At 38.4% G+C, this 16,464-nt stretch overlaps 1 protein-coding gene across 3 annotated transcripts in view; it reads right to left on the bottom strand.

Annotated features, from left to right (window-relative positions):
* CSMD2 (CUB and Sushi multiple domains 2) overlaps window positions 1-16,464 on the bottom strand; it is a 1,639,331-nt gene that overhangs the window by 587,241 nt on the left and 1,035,626 nt on the right. Inside the window, exons 9-10 of one of the 3 annotated variants that reach the window (XM_075336114.1) lie at window positions 12,464-12,615; window positions 5,411-5,532 (exon numbers count right to left, since the gene is read on the bottom strand). The exons of 1 other annotated variant lie outside the window; for it this stretch is intronic. In XM_075336114.1, the coding sequence (XP_075192229.1) occupies window positions 5,411-5,532; window positions 12,464-12,615 (274 nt within the window). The remainder of the gene's footprint in view (window positions 1-5,410; window positions 5,533-12,463; window positions 12,616-16,464) is intronic. One more of the 3 variants, XM_075336115.1, reaches the window with a different exon arrangement.

The following is a 16,464-nucleotide window of genomic DNA, read 5'->3' as shown; positions in this document are numbered from 1 at the left end:
TTACCTTTGGGAATGTGATGTCACATTCATCTGCTGAATATTTAATGAGCAAAGTTACTGCCACACTTGCAAATGTGAACGCTGGTGCGCATGTGTGATCCTACTTTTAATCCCCTTCCATAGGAAATCATTGGGACAAATGGTGCGAGAAACTCGCAAAAAAGCAGCATGCTGCGATTTTTTTCTCAGTCCGATTTGGACTGAGAAAAAAATCGCAGATGAGAGCTGAATCATTCACTAACATGTGTCCGATTCCAATGCGAGTTTTTCTCACATTGCTCTATTGCGAGAAACTCGCAAGTGAGAAGCAGCCCTAAGAACCCAACCCTGATTTGTACTTCTCAGCAACTTTGTCTCTGACTTGTTTGGAGATCTCTTTGGTCTTCATGTGTTGTTTGGTTAGTGGTGCCTCCTGCTTAATGGTGTAGCAGCCTCAGTGGCCTTTCACGCCATATGACACTTAAGGTACCATCACACATAACGAGATCGCTAGCGAGATCGCAGCTGAGTCACGGTTTCCGTGACGCAGTAGCGATCCCGTTAGCGATCTTGTTATGTGTGACACCTACCAGCGATCAGGCCCCTGCTGTGAGATCTCTAGTCGTTGCAGAATGGTCCAGGCCATTTTCTTCAAAGGCAATGTCCTGCTGGGCAGGACACATCGCTGTGTTTGACACTGTGTGACAGGTTCACAGTGACTGCTGAGATTGTTATACAGGTCGCTACTGCGACCTGTATTGTTCCTGCATCGCTGGTAAGATCTGACTGTGTGACATCTAACTTGCAACCTCCCAGCGACTTACCTGCGATCCCTATCAGGTCGCATCGTTTTCGGGATCGCTGGTAAGTCGTTGTGTGTGACTGGGCCTTTAGACTGCATATAGTTGGACTTCCCTTAACTAAGCATTGACTTATGGTAATTGCATCAGAAATTTTTAGGGGCTTTATAGCAAAAGGGATGAATACAAATTGGACATGGCAAATTTTATTTGTTACCCCTTAAATTACATTTTTGCCTATATTTCATTTCTCAACTTAGACTATTTAGTGCTGATGCACCATACACAAATCAGATTACAAAAATATTTAAACACAGGTTGTAATGTAACAAAATACAGTAGGTAAAAAGCAAAGGGGGTGAATACTTCTGCAAGGCACTATACAGCAATCGCATGTCTCTAATGAGATGTATACGGCAGTCTTACATTTCCATTGTGATGCATATATTCGGCGCCCCTTCTATAAAGAAATATAAATCTTTTTTCCTAAGGCTGATATATTATGTTGCCACCATTATTACACATTATTCTACATGTGTTTACAGATATGTTTAGTCCACTCATGCTTTTCTGCAAATTCTGGTAGAGATCCCAATTGGCATGATTGAAAATCAAGTTCCAAGAGAAGTAACATACCATTATAATCATTGGGTTTCCACATATAGTCATATAGCATAAAAAAATTGTGACCGAGTATTACAAAATTATGTTTTTTTTTAATGTTTTTGGGGCCATTAAAAGGAGAACAAGATGAACAAAACTGCTGTAACACATACAGATAACATCATAGTACAGTAACAGTAGTGTCTCTTCTGTTATTGCGGCTTTCCCAACTAAATTTTGGTAAACTCCCATTTGCCCTGCTGTAATAATATAACATAATCAATTGCATTCACTCTCGTCGGCTGCAGAGCTCTAGTGATTGTAGCAGTGACATCATGACTACTGTATATGTGACTGCTGCAGCCAATCACTGGGCTCAATATCTGCTATAGAGATGAGATACTATTTATATGAGCTACTGCAATGATAGATCAACATATTCTGCACTGTAAGTAATGACTTTTAGTATTCAGTGTTTGATAGGAGAAATAAGAAGCCTTCACAAGGGAACCTGCTATGCACATTGTGCCAAGTTATAATTTTCAGCTTCCATCATTTGCTGTTTTCTACTAAGATCTTGAAACCTATTTACTCAATAATGGTTGTTAAGGAGAACATACATGGCTAAATTTATTTATAGAAATGACTAGTAAAGTCTAGAAATAGCAATTACTGTTGGCACTTTGGTGCATATGACTATAGTGCAATGGGAGTAGCACTGATTACCTCTGATAATCTAGATTGACATTGCATGCATGTACATAAGCAGAATCCTCTCAAGGGTAGAGTTTCAACTCAGTAATACAAATGCAATAAAAAAAAGATGAATAAACTCTGGATTTATATTTTTTTCTGCTTATAATCTCTTAACTGCACTATTGATGGCAACAAAAAAAGGTATTTTTATGTTACATGCTACATGTGTTATCATATAATAATCCATATTCACACTTCAAAGCCTTTTTTGGAATAACCCCTTCAGGACGCATTTTAGGTTTTTTTCCTCTTCTTCATCCAAGAGCTTTTCTTTTGGTATGGCTGTAGAGGGATTGTTCTTTTATGATATGAGCTGCAGTTTTGAATGACACCATTCATGTTACCATATAATGTACTGAAAAATTAGAAAACAACCTTCCAAGTGGAGTGAAATTATGGAAAAAATGCAATTTTGCATTTTTGAGTCTTGTGTATATCATGTTTAATGTGCAGTAAAAATGATCTGACAATAGGAGTCTTCAGGTTAGTTAAGATTATGGTGATACCAATCATAGTGTATAGTCTATCATAGTTTTTTTTTAAAAACTTGTTCTTTCATATTATGAAAATAGTTCTTTAATGACATTGGCGGTATGTTTGTTGTCATTGTCCTACTGTAGAATAAATTTGAAGCCAACAGATGGTATTTCATCATGGATAAGTATTTGCTTATACGTCTCAGCATTGAGGGCACTATTATTCTTGACCAAATCCTCAAATCAATTTTCTGAAATGCTGCTCCAGAGTTGCATGGACCCTCCACCATGCTTCATTATTGCCTGCAAACATTCATTATTGTACCACTCTCCAGCCCTTCAGCAAAAAACAGCCTTATTCTGCAACTGTCCCATTTTGAGTAATCAGTCCACAGAACTTGCAACCATTTTTCTCCATCTCGGTTCCTATATTTTTATGTATAGTTGAGTCATTTGACCTTGTTTCCATGTTGAAGGTTTGTTTTTTTACCACAATTCTTCCATGAAGACCATATATGGCTAGACGTCTGCAAACTGTAGAAGAGTGTTGTGGGGTTATACTATATGTTGCCAGTTCTGAGCCGATTTGACCTCTGGACATCTTTCAATTTCGAAATGTAGTAATCATGATGGTTTTTTCATCTGCTGCACTGAATTTCCTTGGCCAAACACTGCATCTATGGTCTTCAATGCTGCCCATTTCTTACTGCCCTTGAAGCTGAGCCCTATAGGCAGATACTTATCCATCATTCAATGCCAACAGGGAGGTGTCTGATTAGCTCCAAATTTATTCTACAGCAGAAAATCAACCCTGAACATATAGCCAATATCATTAAGAACTTTTTCATAGTATTGAAGAATAAGGAGTCTTTGAAGTAATGACATGGACCCCGAAGAGCCTTGACCATCATCATGTCTGCCTGGGATTACATGAAGAAACAGAAGGACCAGTCTACATAAATTCAATATCTAGTCCAAGATGTCTGGAACAACCTTCTTGCTGAGCTCCTTTAAAAACTGTGTTTAAGTGAACCTAGAAGGATTCATGCTTTGATGCTGTTTGAAATCAGAGAGTGGTCACACCAAATATTAATTTTGTTTAGATTTCTCATTTATTCATTCACTTTACATTTTGTTAATTGATAAAAAATAAACAGTTGACATTTTGAATGCATTCTTACTTTTCGTCATTTTTCCACATAATAATCACCATACTCTTCCTAACTTGAAGAATCATGTTGCCAGGTCCTTTTTCATAGACCTTAAACAACAAGTGGGTAACCTGTTGTTTTTAAAAGAAACATTTTGGGATAAATAGAATGCTTTGATCACCTCTTATTGAAATGTTGAGGGGGGGGGGAGTGAGGTGATCAGAAGCCATCAATTGCAGCTCTTCAATATTTTCGTCATTGTCATTTACCTTATGGGATATCTATTTTTCTAAATTGTACCGTTATATATGCAAAAATAACAAATAGGTTTTGTATTTTATTTTTTAATTTTTACAAACCTTTTTGTTTTATAATTTTAATTTCTATTTTTTTCACTTTTTTTTAGTCTTTGTAGGGGAGTTGAGCTCTTGAGCCTACTCTTGTATACCCATGACAATCATGCATGTCTTCTACAGACCTCTGACTTCATATATTGTGCCTATTAAATCTGAAAATTATATGTTTATCCTTTAGTTAAGCGGGCTTTACACGCTACGATTTCGCTACAGCGATCTCGTTGGGGTCACGGATTTTGTGACGCACATCCGGCCACTGTAGTGATGTCGTAGCGTGTGACTTCTAGGAGCGATTTTGGATCGTTACAAAAACGTCCAAAATCGCTCCTCGCTGACATGGGGGTCCGCTGCCAGTTATCGCTGCTGTCACTGGGGCGAAGTTGATCCTCGTCCCTGCGGCAGCACTCATCGCTACATGTGACGCCGCAGGAACGAGGATCATCTCCTTACCTGCCTCCGGCCACAATGCGGAAGGAAGGAGGTGGGTGGGATGTTATGTCCCGCTCATCTCCGCTCCTCCGCTTTCATTGGGCGGCCGATTAGTGACGTCGCTGTGACGCAGAACGGACCACCCCCTTAGAAAGGAGGCGGTTCGCCGGTCACAGCGATGTCAAAGGGCAGGTAAGTATGTGTGACAGGGGTGCGCAATTTTGTGCGCGACGGGCAGCGATATGCCCGTCACGCACAAACGATGGGGCCGGGTCTCATGCTAGCGATATCGGGCAGGATATCGCAGCATGTAAAGCCACCCTTATTCATATTACATAGAGGATGTCACATACTGATGTGCCCTTCCAGAACTTTTTACTCTGCAAATTTGAGACCTAAGGCATAAGATTACTAGCTTTTTGTAAAAAACAAAAACATTTTGTGATACTATGTTACAAGATGTCTATGCTATGTGTCCATGGGTGGTCAAAAAGTGGTTGTGATGTGGCTTGCCACCGGTCAAAGATTTTTCTAGTTAGGAAACTGAATGGAGTTCATAACTAAATTCATTAAAAAGTACAGTTGAACACACCTATATATTCCCTTATTCCCTGAGCAAAGTGTATCATTACCATTCCTGCGCAAACATGTTACAGAAAAATATAAATTTGACTATAATGATATGTCTAGATCATATATGCATGCCTATGGTACTAATTTCTCTCCTATATTCTATACACATTAAAATATAATAAATGTTGATCAATCATATGTGTATATATATATATGTATATATATAGTCATTCCATTGTGACTTTCATATTTCACGCATTCATAGTTTCTTTCCATTGCTATCTTACCTTGGATGGATTGATGGCTGTAATGATCCACACACAGTGTGCATTGCTGTCATACTGGACTGGATAGTTAGGGGATGTGATAATCCCAGAAGGTCCCCGAAGATGAGCGTCACACATTCTTGCTGTAGGGGAAGATGAAAAAAATCTATTAGGTCATCTGAACTGTAAACTATAGGATTTTACTTTGCATTATGTTGGGTTGAAATTTATTTATAGCTTTTTGTATGGGATTTTGTTTGCAGTATACAATATTATCCAACATCTAAATCATAATTTCAATAGGAGCGATAACATGTAGCTAGTTCATATACTCTTCTTGTGTTTGAATATGCTGACTATGCACATGTACAAAATATATCGCTACACATGACTTTATGGTATTTTCTCTTTTTCTATATCTATTAGGATTGTCTTGGATAGGACATACTGTCTTGCTACATCTCTGTTATTATCAGAAGCCCAGGGTAAGGATATCTGAACTGGAGCCAATGATACCCCATGTCAATAGAACAGAATATATTTTTTTCCATACATTTTACTATTATCTACCAAATTACGCTCTCTTTTTTACATAAACCAAATTATTTTCTAACTGTGCCTGTTTTCCTGTGTATGTGGTTGTGTATAATCAGAGCGTAACCTGAAGCTTATTGGCCCCAATGCAAATTTCCAACTGGGCCCCCAATTATTATGGATCTTTCTTGCATTGGTGTTCTCATATGGGCAAAGGGACGTTTTGGGCTCTCCTAGGCCCCAGTGCTCAGGCATGATTGTACCCATCCATACTTACACCTCTGTGTATAGTATATGCCTAGGGAGGTATTAAACTAATGACTAGAGTTGGGTCATTCGATTCACTAGGTTACAGTATTGCAGTGAATCAGTATTTCACAGTTTGGAGAATGTTTAAAGATGACTATAAATGACTAAGTACGTAAGAATACATGCTAAGCACAGATGGTCAATGCCTAAGGCTGAGTCAGTTGCTACTGTGCTATAGCTCACTCAATGGATTTTAGGTCATCTTCGATAAGAATGCTGCACTTGACACAGAGAATTGGATGAGTCCCAGCATTGGGTGTTATATTGTCTCATCAAACAGTCAAACGTCACTGTGCCTTACAACCCAAGGGTGCAATTACATATATAAGGAGCCAGAAGATTAAATGCACAAAAAGCCTTGTCCGTAGCCAAGTAGCAACATCTGGCATGAGAAAGGTTAAGCTAGGCTTTTCTGTTCAGCTAGTTTCATGGAGAAGGGTGGGAGGGGGGAAGATTTCGTGGAAGCAGCTGATCTGGACAGATTCTGGCTCCCTCATTCTTTCCAATGAAGACTGCTAGGTTTGTCTCCACCTCCCCTGTTCGTGGAGTGTGTTTGGGGTGGGTGTGTGGCTCTGAATATCAAGTGTTGCTAGGACAGTGCTGCAGTGAAATGCGAAGGCTGGCTGAAAAATCTCCCTGACAAGAAGGAATGCTAATTAACGAGTCCCCGTGCCACCATTCTGCAGGACAGTTCTTGGCTTGCTTGTCAACCTCTTACGAAGGAATGCAAAGGGTTAATGTGTTTCTAGGTGACCTTGTGACAGCTAGTATTGGGCAGAGGAGTTAGAGAGGACCCATTCATTACTGTACAAAAGGCAGCAACAATTATTTTCCATTCCATTTACAAAAGCTCAGCAATTCATCATGCCCCAGTCAGATGCGTCCTGCTCTAATGTTTAATGAAATGTTAATGCTCCCTCATCACCACTCCCTACCAAATGCCTGGCAGATTGACAGACGCATTGCTACACTTCTCTGACACATACATCAGGTTCCACAAGGGTATTTCTCAGCTTCACAACGTGGAGCAGAGGGTGCTGGTGCAATACGTCAAAAATTAATTATCTTCCAAAGTCAATACAAGTCCGCTTTATCCACAGCATCTAGTACTGTCACACTGCTAATATACTGTAAAGTGTTTGTAATGCTAAACACTCTCGGAAGAATTTTTGCTAAAAAATGGAAAAGGTGAGCCTGGAATAATGGAATAGCAATTTGCATGCATAGCTATTTTGTATTGATGTTAAGCTGACCATACGATCATACACATTAGAGAGCAGTCAGCCGTATTCACTTTGCTGACAGCTATTCATATTAAGTTAACCCATCTGTACATATGCATAGCAAAGCGTGCATGCTTGCCTGTATGGGAAGAAAGGAGTAAGCATTTGTCAGACATCGAACTTTCTGACCCTTGTGACATTTTATTGGCTTCTTGCTGTAAAGTGAGACCTTATTAGAGCTGATGGTATGTGGCCAAAGTTGGGATTTTAGATAAGCCTGGAAACCATTTATTGTGTATAGGGGTGTCTCAACTCTCCCCTAATGACTAATGTCAGGTGAAATTTGGCAAAAGCCTATACACACGAGGTGATCAGCTGGTGCCACCAAAATTGTCAAGTTTAGTTAACATCCATCTAATTGATATGGCCAGCTCTGATATAGTGTCACCCTTACAGGGCAAATTCCTATAAAATACAAGTCAAAGTAGCAAAATGTGATGTTTATCATAGTCAAGATTTTTCTATTGGACTCACAGACATATGGTATAATTAAACATACTGTATTTACAAACAGGTTGATAGTAAGGCTACTAGTAGTCTGATTTTTCTCTAGCAACTACGATTTATTATGTACTAATTAGTTATTTTATACATCCAGTGCTCAGCATTAATGAGTACACCCCCTTAAAAAGTAAGATTTTAATCAAATGAATGCACTAAATATAAGAACAATTTCCAAAATTTTGACAACACTAAGCTTCATAGAAATATTTTTTAAACCCATAACATGAAAGTTCAAGTAAGTTCAATAATATAAGTTTCATTACAAAACCCCTAGATTTTCTCAAATTTATTGATGCAAAAGTGACATGAACTGCTACTGTTAGTATTTTGTATAATCTCCATGATTTTTAAGGACAGCACCAAGTCTTTTAGGAATTGAATGAACAAGTTGGTGACATATGACAACATTTATGTTTTTCCATTCTCCAAGAATGATCTCTTTTAGAGCCTGGATGTTGGATGAAGAATGAAGCTTAGCTTGTCTCTTCAGAATTCTCCATTGGAGTTTTGTTAAATTCAGATCAGGAGACATACTGTGCCACTGAATTACTTTTACCCTGTACCTCAGAATTGCAACAGATGTGTGTTTGGATCATTCTCATGTTGGAAAAGTGCACATCTACCAAGGGCACGGAATGATGATAGCATCTTCTCTTTTAATATAGGGAAGTAAATCTGTGAATTCATGATACCATAAATAAAATGTAGCTCCCTGATACCATCACCACTCATGAAGCCTTGTGTAAGGACATTGTCACCACCATGTTTCATTGTAGGCACCATACCTTTTCCAAAATTCATTTTTTGTAAATGCATGGTGCCTTCAGTGAAAAATGGTGATGTTATTGTAATTATGTAAAGCTGCATGAGTACTCCTGGTGTCGGGAGCTACATTTCATTGATGATATCAGAAATTCACAGATGTACTGCTCCATCTTAAAAGAGAAGATGCAACCATCACTCTGTGCCCTTGATAGACATGAACTTTTCCAGAATGACAATCATCTGAAACTCATTTCTGGAGGAAAAAAGGGTTCAACTGATTCAGTGGACAAGTATGTCTCTGAATCGAACCAAAATGAAACACCTGTGAGGAAGTCTGAAGAGACAAGTTGAACATTGCTCTCCAGCCAGCATTCAGGCTCTAAAAGAGATCGTACTTGAAGAACAGAAAAACATAGATGAATATGTTGCTTCCTTATTCCTTCCATGACTAGAAAACTTGGTGCTATCCTTAACAGCCATGGAGGTCATATAAAATACTAGATGTATTCGTTTTTGATGTGCAGTATATTCATTTTTGCATAAACTAATTTGAGTAAAACTGAAGACTTTCTAATGACACTTATATCATTTTAGATTGTTTTAATGTTATATGTTCTATGAAACTCAGTCTTATCAAAATGTTGGAAATTATTCTTCTTAATTTTCAGAGAGGGTGTACTTATTTATGCTGAACACAGTAATATACAGATGTATATTATAAACATACTGTATATACCTATATATATTTCTACATGTGTCTGTGCATATAATTTGTACTTGTTATACAGTGTATATATATATATATATATATATATATATATTTATACATACACTGTATATATATATATACATACAGTTAGGTCCAGAAATATTTGGACAGTGACACAAATTTCGCGAGTTGGGCTCTGCATGCCACCACATTGGATTTGAAATGATCCCTCTACAACAGAATTCAAGTGCAGATTGTAACGTTTAATTTGAAGGTTTGAACAAAAATATCTGATAGAAATTGTAGGAATTGTACACATTTCTTTACAAACACTCCACATTTTAGGAGGTCAAAAGTAATTGGACAAATAAACCAAACCCAAACAAAATATTTTTATTTTCAATATTTTGTTGCGAATCCTTTGGAGGCAATCACTGCCTTAAGTCTGGAACCCATGGACATCACCAAATGCTGGGTTTCCTCCTTCTTAATGCTTTGCCAGGCCTTTACAGCCGCAGCCTTCAGGTCTTGCTTGTTTGTGGGTCTTTCCGTCTTAAGTCTGGATTTGAGCAAGTGAAATGCATGCTCAATTGGGTTAAGATCTGGTGATTGACTTGGCCATTGCAGAATGTTCCACTTTTTTGCACTCATGAACTCCTGGGTAGCTTTGGCTGTATGCTTGGGGTCATTGTCCATCTGTACTATGAAGCGCCGTCCGATCAACTTTGTGGCATTTGGCTGAATCTGGGCTGAAAGTATATCCCGGTACACTTCAGAATTCATCCGGCTACTCTTGTCTGCTGTTATGTCATCAATAAACACAAGTGACCCAGTGCCATTGAAAGCCATGCATGCCCATGCCATCACGTTGCCTCCACCATGTTTTACAGAGGATGTGGTGTGCCTTGGATCATGTGCCGTTCCCTTTCTTCTCCAAACTTTTTTCTTCCCATCATTCTGGTACAAGTTGATCTTGGTCTCATCTGTCCATAGAATACTTTTCCAGAACTGAGCTGGCTTCATGAGGTGTTTTTCAGCAAATTTAACTCTGGCCTGTCTATTTTTGGAATTGATGAATGGTTTGCATCTAGATGTGAACCCTTTGTATTTACTTTCATGGAGTCTTCTCTTTACTGTTGACTTAGAGACAGATACACCTACTTCACTGAGAGTGTTCTGGACTTCAGTTGATGTTGTGAACGGGTTCTTCTTCACCAAAGAAAGTATGCGGCGATCATCCACCACTGTTGTCATCCGTGGACACCCAGGCCTTTTTGAGTTCCCAAGCTCACCAGTCAATTCCTTTTTTCTCAGAATGTACCCGACTGTTGATTTTGCTACTCCAAGCATGTCTGCTATCTCTCTGATGGATTTTTTCTTTTTTTTTCAGCCTCAGGATGTTCTGCTTCACCTCAATTGAGAGTTCCTTAGACCACATGTTGTCTGGTCACAGCAACAGCTTCCAAATGCAAAACCACACACCTGTAATCAACCCCAGACCTTTTAACTACTTCATTGATTACAGGTTAACGAGGGAGACGCCTTCAGAGTTAATTGCAGCCCTTAGAGTCCCTTGTCCAATTACTTTTGGTCCCTTGAAAAAGAGGAGGCTATGCATTACAGAGCTATGATTCCTAAACCCTTTCTCCGATTTGGATGTGAAAACTCTCATATTGCAGCTGGGAGTGTGCACTTTCAGCCCATATTATATATATAATTGTATTTCTGAACATGTTTTTGTAAACAGCTAAAATAACAAAACTTGTGTCACTGTCCAAATATTTCTGGTCCTGACTGTATATATATACACTGTAGATTTATATATATATATATATATATATATATATATATATATATATAAAACACATATGGATTTATCTAATTGTTTGGTAATATTGATTTTTTTATGACACATTATAAAACAACAATGAGATGCTACACAGTTATTGATAAGAGCAGCTAAAGTGGAGTGATTGAGATCTTAATATCTCTGATCTAGTATATAATGATGTATTCATCATTAGATGTTGAATTTAGAATGGAGTCATAAGGATTAGTGGTTAAAAAGCACAATAATGGTACAATTACATGTATAGTGTCAGGGTGCATCTCGTTGTATAGAGGACTGCTTGTCCACTTTTGCTCCAGGGACCACCAGCAGATACTTTATGGCACTGCAGCACTGGTGGGTGTCAGAATCATCTTGTCATGTACAGTATGCTCTATTGCTCACAGCTGGTGATTCAAGAACTTCCTACAGTGTACATTACTTGCTTACATAGCAGCAAAAAAGATGACCATCTTAAAAGGCTGTATGTGTCTGCTCAAGCATTAACACTTTAAGTGATGGACATTTTGCAATGTTAATGCACAGCATAAGGGTAAGAAATGCTGAAGCTGATCTGGACATCCACAGAATATCCACAGCACCAATTAGAGTAACCTCACATGACTCTTAAAGCCAGAATATATCTACTTCCTAGTCTCACAGGACTTGCACAAATCTAACAGTGCCCTATGAATAGGGATGTTACGTTTCCTTGAGATCATTAAGGAAGATGTAGCATTTGCAGGTCAACAACACATGAAATGGCAAAGCATTTTTCACAATACTTTAGATAATCTAACAACTTGTTATCACTCTATGCAATCCCAAATGAAGTTATAGTATGTAATAACCCGATGAGTGGTCAGGGGCTTGTAAGGAAATAGATAATGGCTTGTTAGGGAAGACATAGTTAAAGGGAGATTCAGATGATGGACACAGGACCAATACATGTTGATTTCAAATAATGGTCAACCAAGGTTTACAAAATCTTCTACATATGTAGTAGATATGGAAACAAAACCAGTCTTCCCTGTTTTGGGGAAGAGCAAGACCACTAATCAAAAGTTCATGAAAAATGTAATAGTTAAAACTATAAAGTCACGATAACGGATAGACGTAGATATACAACTGTAATAACATACATTTTAGGGCTGCTGCCTTGCCGTTACCTCTGCAAATAGGTCGGTGATCACTCCAGGCGGCAAACATGTCGCTCACTTTCATGCAAGTGATGCTTTTGGAGCCTTGGAGATCATAGCCGTCATTGCACAAGAACTGGATACTGGAGCCAAGCCTATCGGGAATAATACATGTGTAAAAGGATTGTAGAAGGAACAGATAATCCCATAAATTAGGTGCAAACAATATAACCAGACAGGCAATATGAACTTTGAAGATTCCACCGGATATGTTATACCAAGCAACTTGCCATGTTCTATAGACTTTGATGATAGGTATGAGTAGAAAGTAAGGGTCCAATGGATGGGAATTGCGAGAAGCTGAACTTTTTACTTTCCCATGAACTTTGTGAATTAAAGCATTTAGGGGGGTTATCTTCCACATGATACTAATATCTGAGGAACAGGAAAAACACAGGCACTCACACCACTCAATAATGGATAAAGAATACTTTTTGAAGAAAAATTCCATTCCGATATTTTTTTATTTACATTCTTCAATAAGCAGCAATGAGATTTTCACCTCTTTTCTAAGTCCCTAACCACATTAGTTCCTACCAATTGCGACAGGGTTGAATTAACCCCTGCATTTGTAAGATATTGATTTCCTGCTCCACCTGATAACATTTCAGGACCCAATCTTCTATGCTGAAGAGATGTTTGATAAATATCGACTCTTCTCTCCCTCTTTCTATAAAAACAGCATAATGTACGATATTGATATCCAGTATTTCCCAGCAGCTCTGTGATTTATTGCATTATCACTGTCATTACAAATCTTATAGATGATTCCGTAGCTAGGGAACCGAGAATAGGATTGCAGTGTATTGCAATTGGTAGAGTATGTTGGTAGAGTATGCTCATTTTCATCAGAGTATTACATTTTGGGAAAAGGTTAGAGATTTACCATGGACACTTAAGACCTCACTATTAGACATAGTACAGGATGCAAAATGGGGTCTAGTTTTACCCATTTAATTCATAGAGTGGTTCTGTAGGGCTGTATAAATCTATAGACTGAAGATCTAGTGGAAGTAAACTGATTCAGCTCAGATTAAAAATTCTGTATTGATGTTGTGATATTGGCATGGTAATAGAGGAGAATGATGAGTACACAGGAATATGGGAAACATATTATAGAATAAAAATATCATGTAGTTCCCGAAACCTAAATCAATTTATTTTCATCTGTCTGGAATTATTATCTCGAAACAGTATTGTACATGCTCTTTGAATTTTACTAGTAAAAAAAATCCTAATCACCATTATTTAAAAAAAGTAAATAAAAAATGCATAAACAATAATATATTAAAATTTCTTCAGCGTTACATGTAGTTACACGTAGCTTCACATGATGCTAAAAGGTACAAATTGTTTTATTGATAGAGATGAGCGATCCTCTATTGATGCTCATAAAAATGTAGGAGAGATGGGAATGAATTACGGCTTTTATATCTACACTGTCTCTTTCTACATAGTATGATCTACATAGACTAGCAGGATCTTGTTACCCGTGTGCTATATCTTCAGCTGTAAACCTCTGGAGTTTCACAGCTTGCGTGACACCTACGGGTGACACATTAGGTTGTCACAACAGACGCATCTATACAGATTTGATAGCTGACATCATAAACTTATGCAAGTGAAAAGCTTGAGACACAAACATTATCATACGCTGTAATCCAATTAGTGATGAAAAACAATGCTGTAGAACGTATAGTAACCTTTAATCGTTATTGGAGCATTATTAGATACAAAGCACTGGAGAATTATTCATAAGGCACAGATTTTTCTTTCAGTAATTTCTGAGTCAACCAAGCAGAATTGTGAAGGAAAGTAGAATCATTCTAACCATTAATAGTTATTTTTTCTAACTAGTGATGGGCGAACCCGCAGAACTGCGGGATCGGAGAGTCCAACTTGATTTTTTAAAAATACCCAGTTCGGGACCAAAACAAATCCTGAATATCTACATGCACGCCGATCCCCATGTAAGTTTATGGGGACCCAATTATTGTGCTTTAAAGTAGTGTTAGAAAGGGCTAGGGGATTAGAGCCGGAGCATTATATTTACTAAGTCTCAAACGCAGTGGTAACACTACTTCAGGGGCCATTACTCTATAATACTCATTACCTTATACATATTCAATGCTTCCCTCGCCCACCAGCAGTCCCGGTATCTTTGGTTGCAGTCAGACCGCACTCCCACCCAGTGTGACAGTGTCTGACAGCTTGGAATCATACACGCTAACTGCGTACCTATACTGGTGTTAAAATAAATAAATAAAAAAATTGGCTTAGGGTCCCCCCATATTCTGATACCCAGCACAGATAAAGGATATGGCTCCAGGCTGCAGCCCCCAGCCATGTGCTTATCTTGGCTGTGTATCAAAATTAGAGGGACATCATGCAGCATTTTTTTAATTATTTAAATAAATTAATTTGAAAAAAGGCATGTGGTCCTCCCAATTTTCATACCAAGTTATGATAAAGCAAACAGCTGGGGGCTGGTATTCTCAGGCTGGGGCGACCCATGGTTATTGGGCCCCCCAACCTATAAAAAGCAACCTTCAGCCACCCATAATTGTTGCATCAATTAGATGCAACGATTCCAGCACTTTACCATGCTCATCACGATTACCCTGGGGCAGTGGCAGTTGGGGTAATGTAAGGGTATAATGACAGCTCACAGCTGCCAAGAAAGGAAGAAGTGGTGTGCAAAAAACGAGGGATACACCTTTAGAGAAAATAAAAAATGTGTCTTTTTATTAACAAAATGCTCACAGCTGCCACTAAGCCCTAGATTAGTAGTGGGAGGTGTCTATGAGGCCCACCCATTACTAATCTGTAAATTAAAAAAAATAAACACAAACATCCAAAAAAATCCTTTAATTGAAATAAAATTAAAAAAAAACATCATCTTTCACTCTTTTATTAACCCAAAACACCCAGTTACAATGTAATCTACACAAGGTCCCATGACGATCTCAGGCTCTGCTACATACATACTGAAGTCACAGTGCACAGGCACAGAACATGTCCGCATGCTGTGGCTTCAGGCAGAGACTGACTGAGCCATAGCTGTAAGTGGTGACACCACTCAGTTTATCTGCAGTCACAGCTGGAGGTTCCCACTGTAGCACACCTTTGAATGACCTCAGGTGAACTCATTGAGCTCAGTGACCTCACCTCAAATGAACTGAGTTCACAGACCTTCATCTCCTGGCGGAAAACTGCATTTTTTTGCCAAGAGATGCAAAGTTGGTGCTGAAATTTATACACCATATTCCTTCAAATCTGCATCTTCAGGCACAAAAATGCATCAAAACACAATGCAGTTTTGGTGCGGTAGTGATATGATTTTGTTTGCCAGGATATGCAGATTTGGTGCAGGAATATGATGTATAAATTTCAGCACCAAATTTGCATCTTTTGGCAAAAAAAAGCACACAAACTGTTTTCACACCGTTTTGGTGCAGTTTTCTGCTAAGAGATGCAAGTGTTCTGCACCAAATTTGCATTTGCTGACAGAAAACCGCATTGAAACAGGGTCAAAACTATTGTGCATTTTTTTGCCAAGAGATGCAGATTTGGTGCTGAAATTTATATACCATATTACTTCACCGTCTGTAACTCCTGGCAAAAAAGCATTAAAACCGCTTCATGGGGTTTTTTTTGCCAGAAGATAAATCTTTAGTGCAGGAATATGGTGTATAAATTTTCAGCACCAAATCTTCATCTCTTGCCAAATTAACACAGTTTCCAGCTGGGAAATGCAGGTCTGTGAACTTCAGTATACACCGTGTGCAGAATTATTAGGCAAATGAGTATTTTGATCACATGATACTTTTTATACATGTCTGGGAGGCTGTGGTGGCTGCTGCACGCAATGTTGATCGTAAACAGATCAAGCAACTGACAGAATCTATGGATAGTAAGCTGTTGAGTGTCATCATAAAGAAAGG

This window comes from Anomaloglossus baeobatrachus, chromosome 2 (genome assembly GCF_048569485.1).
Source record: "Anomaloglossus baeobatrachus isolate aAnoBae1 chromosome 2, aAnoBae1.hap1, whole genome shotgun sequence".
NCBI classification, from domain to species: domain Eukaryota; kingdom Metazoa; phylum Chordata; class Amphibia; order Anura; family Aromobatidae; genus Anomaloglossus; species Anomaloglossus baeobatrachus.
This window is presented reverse-complemented; position numbering and strand designations above follow the sequence as displayed.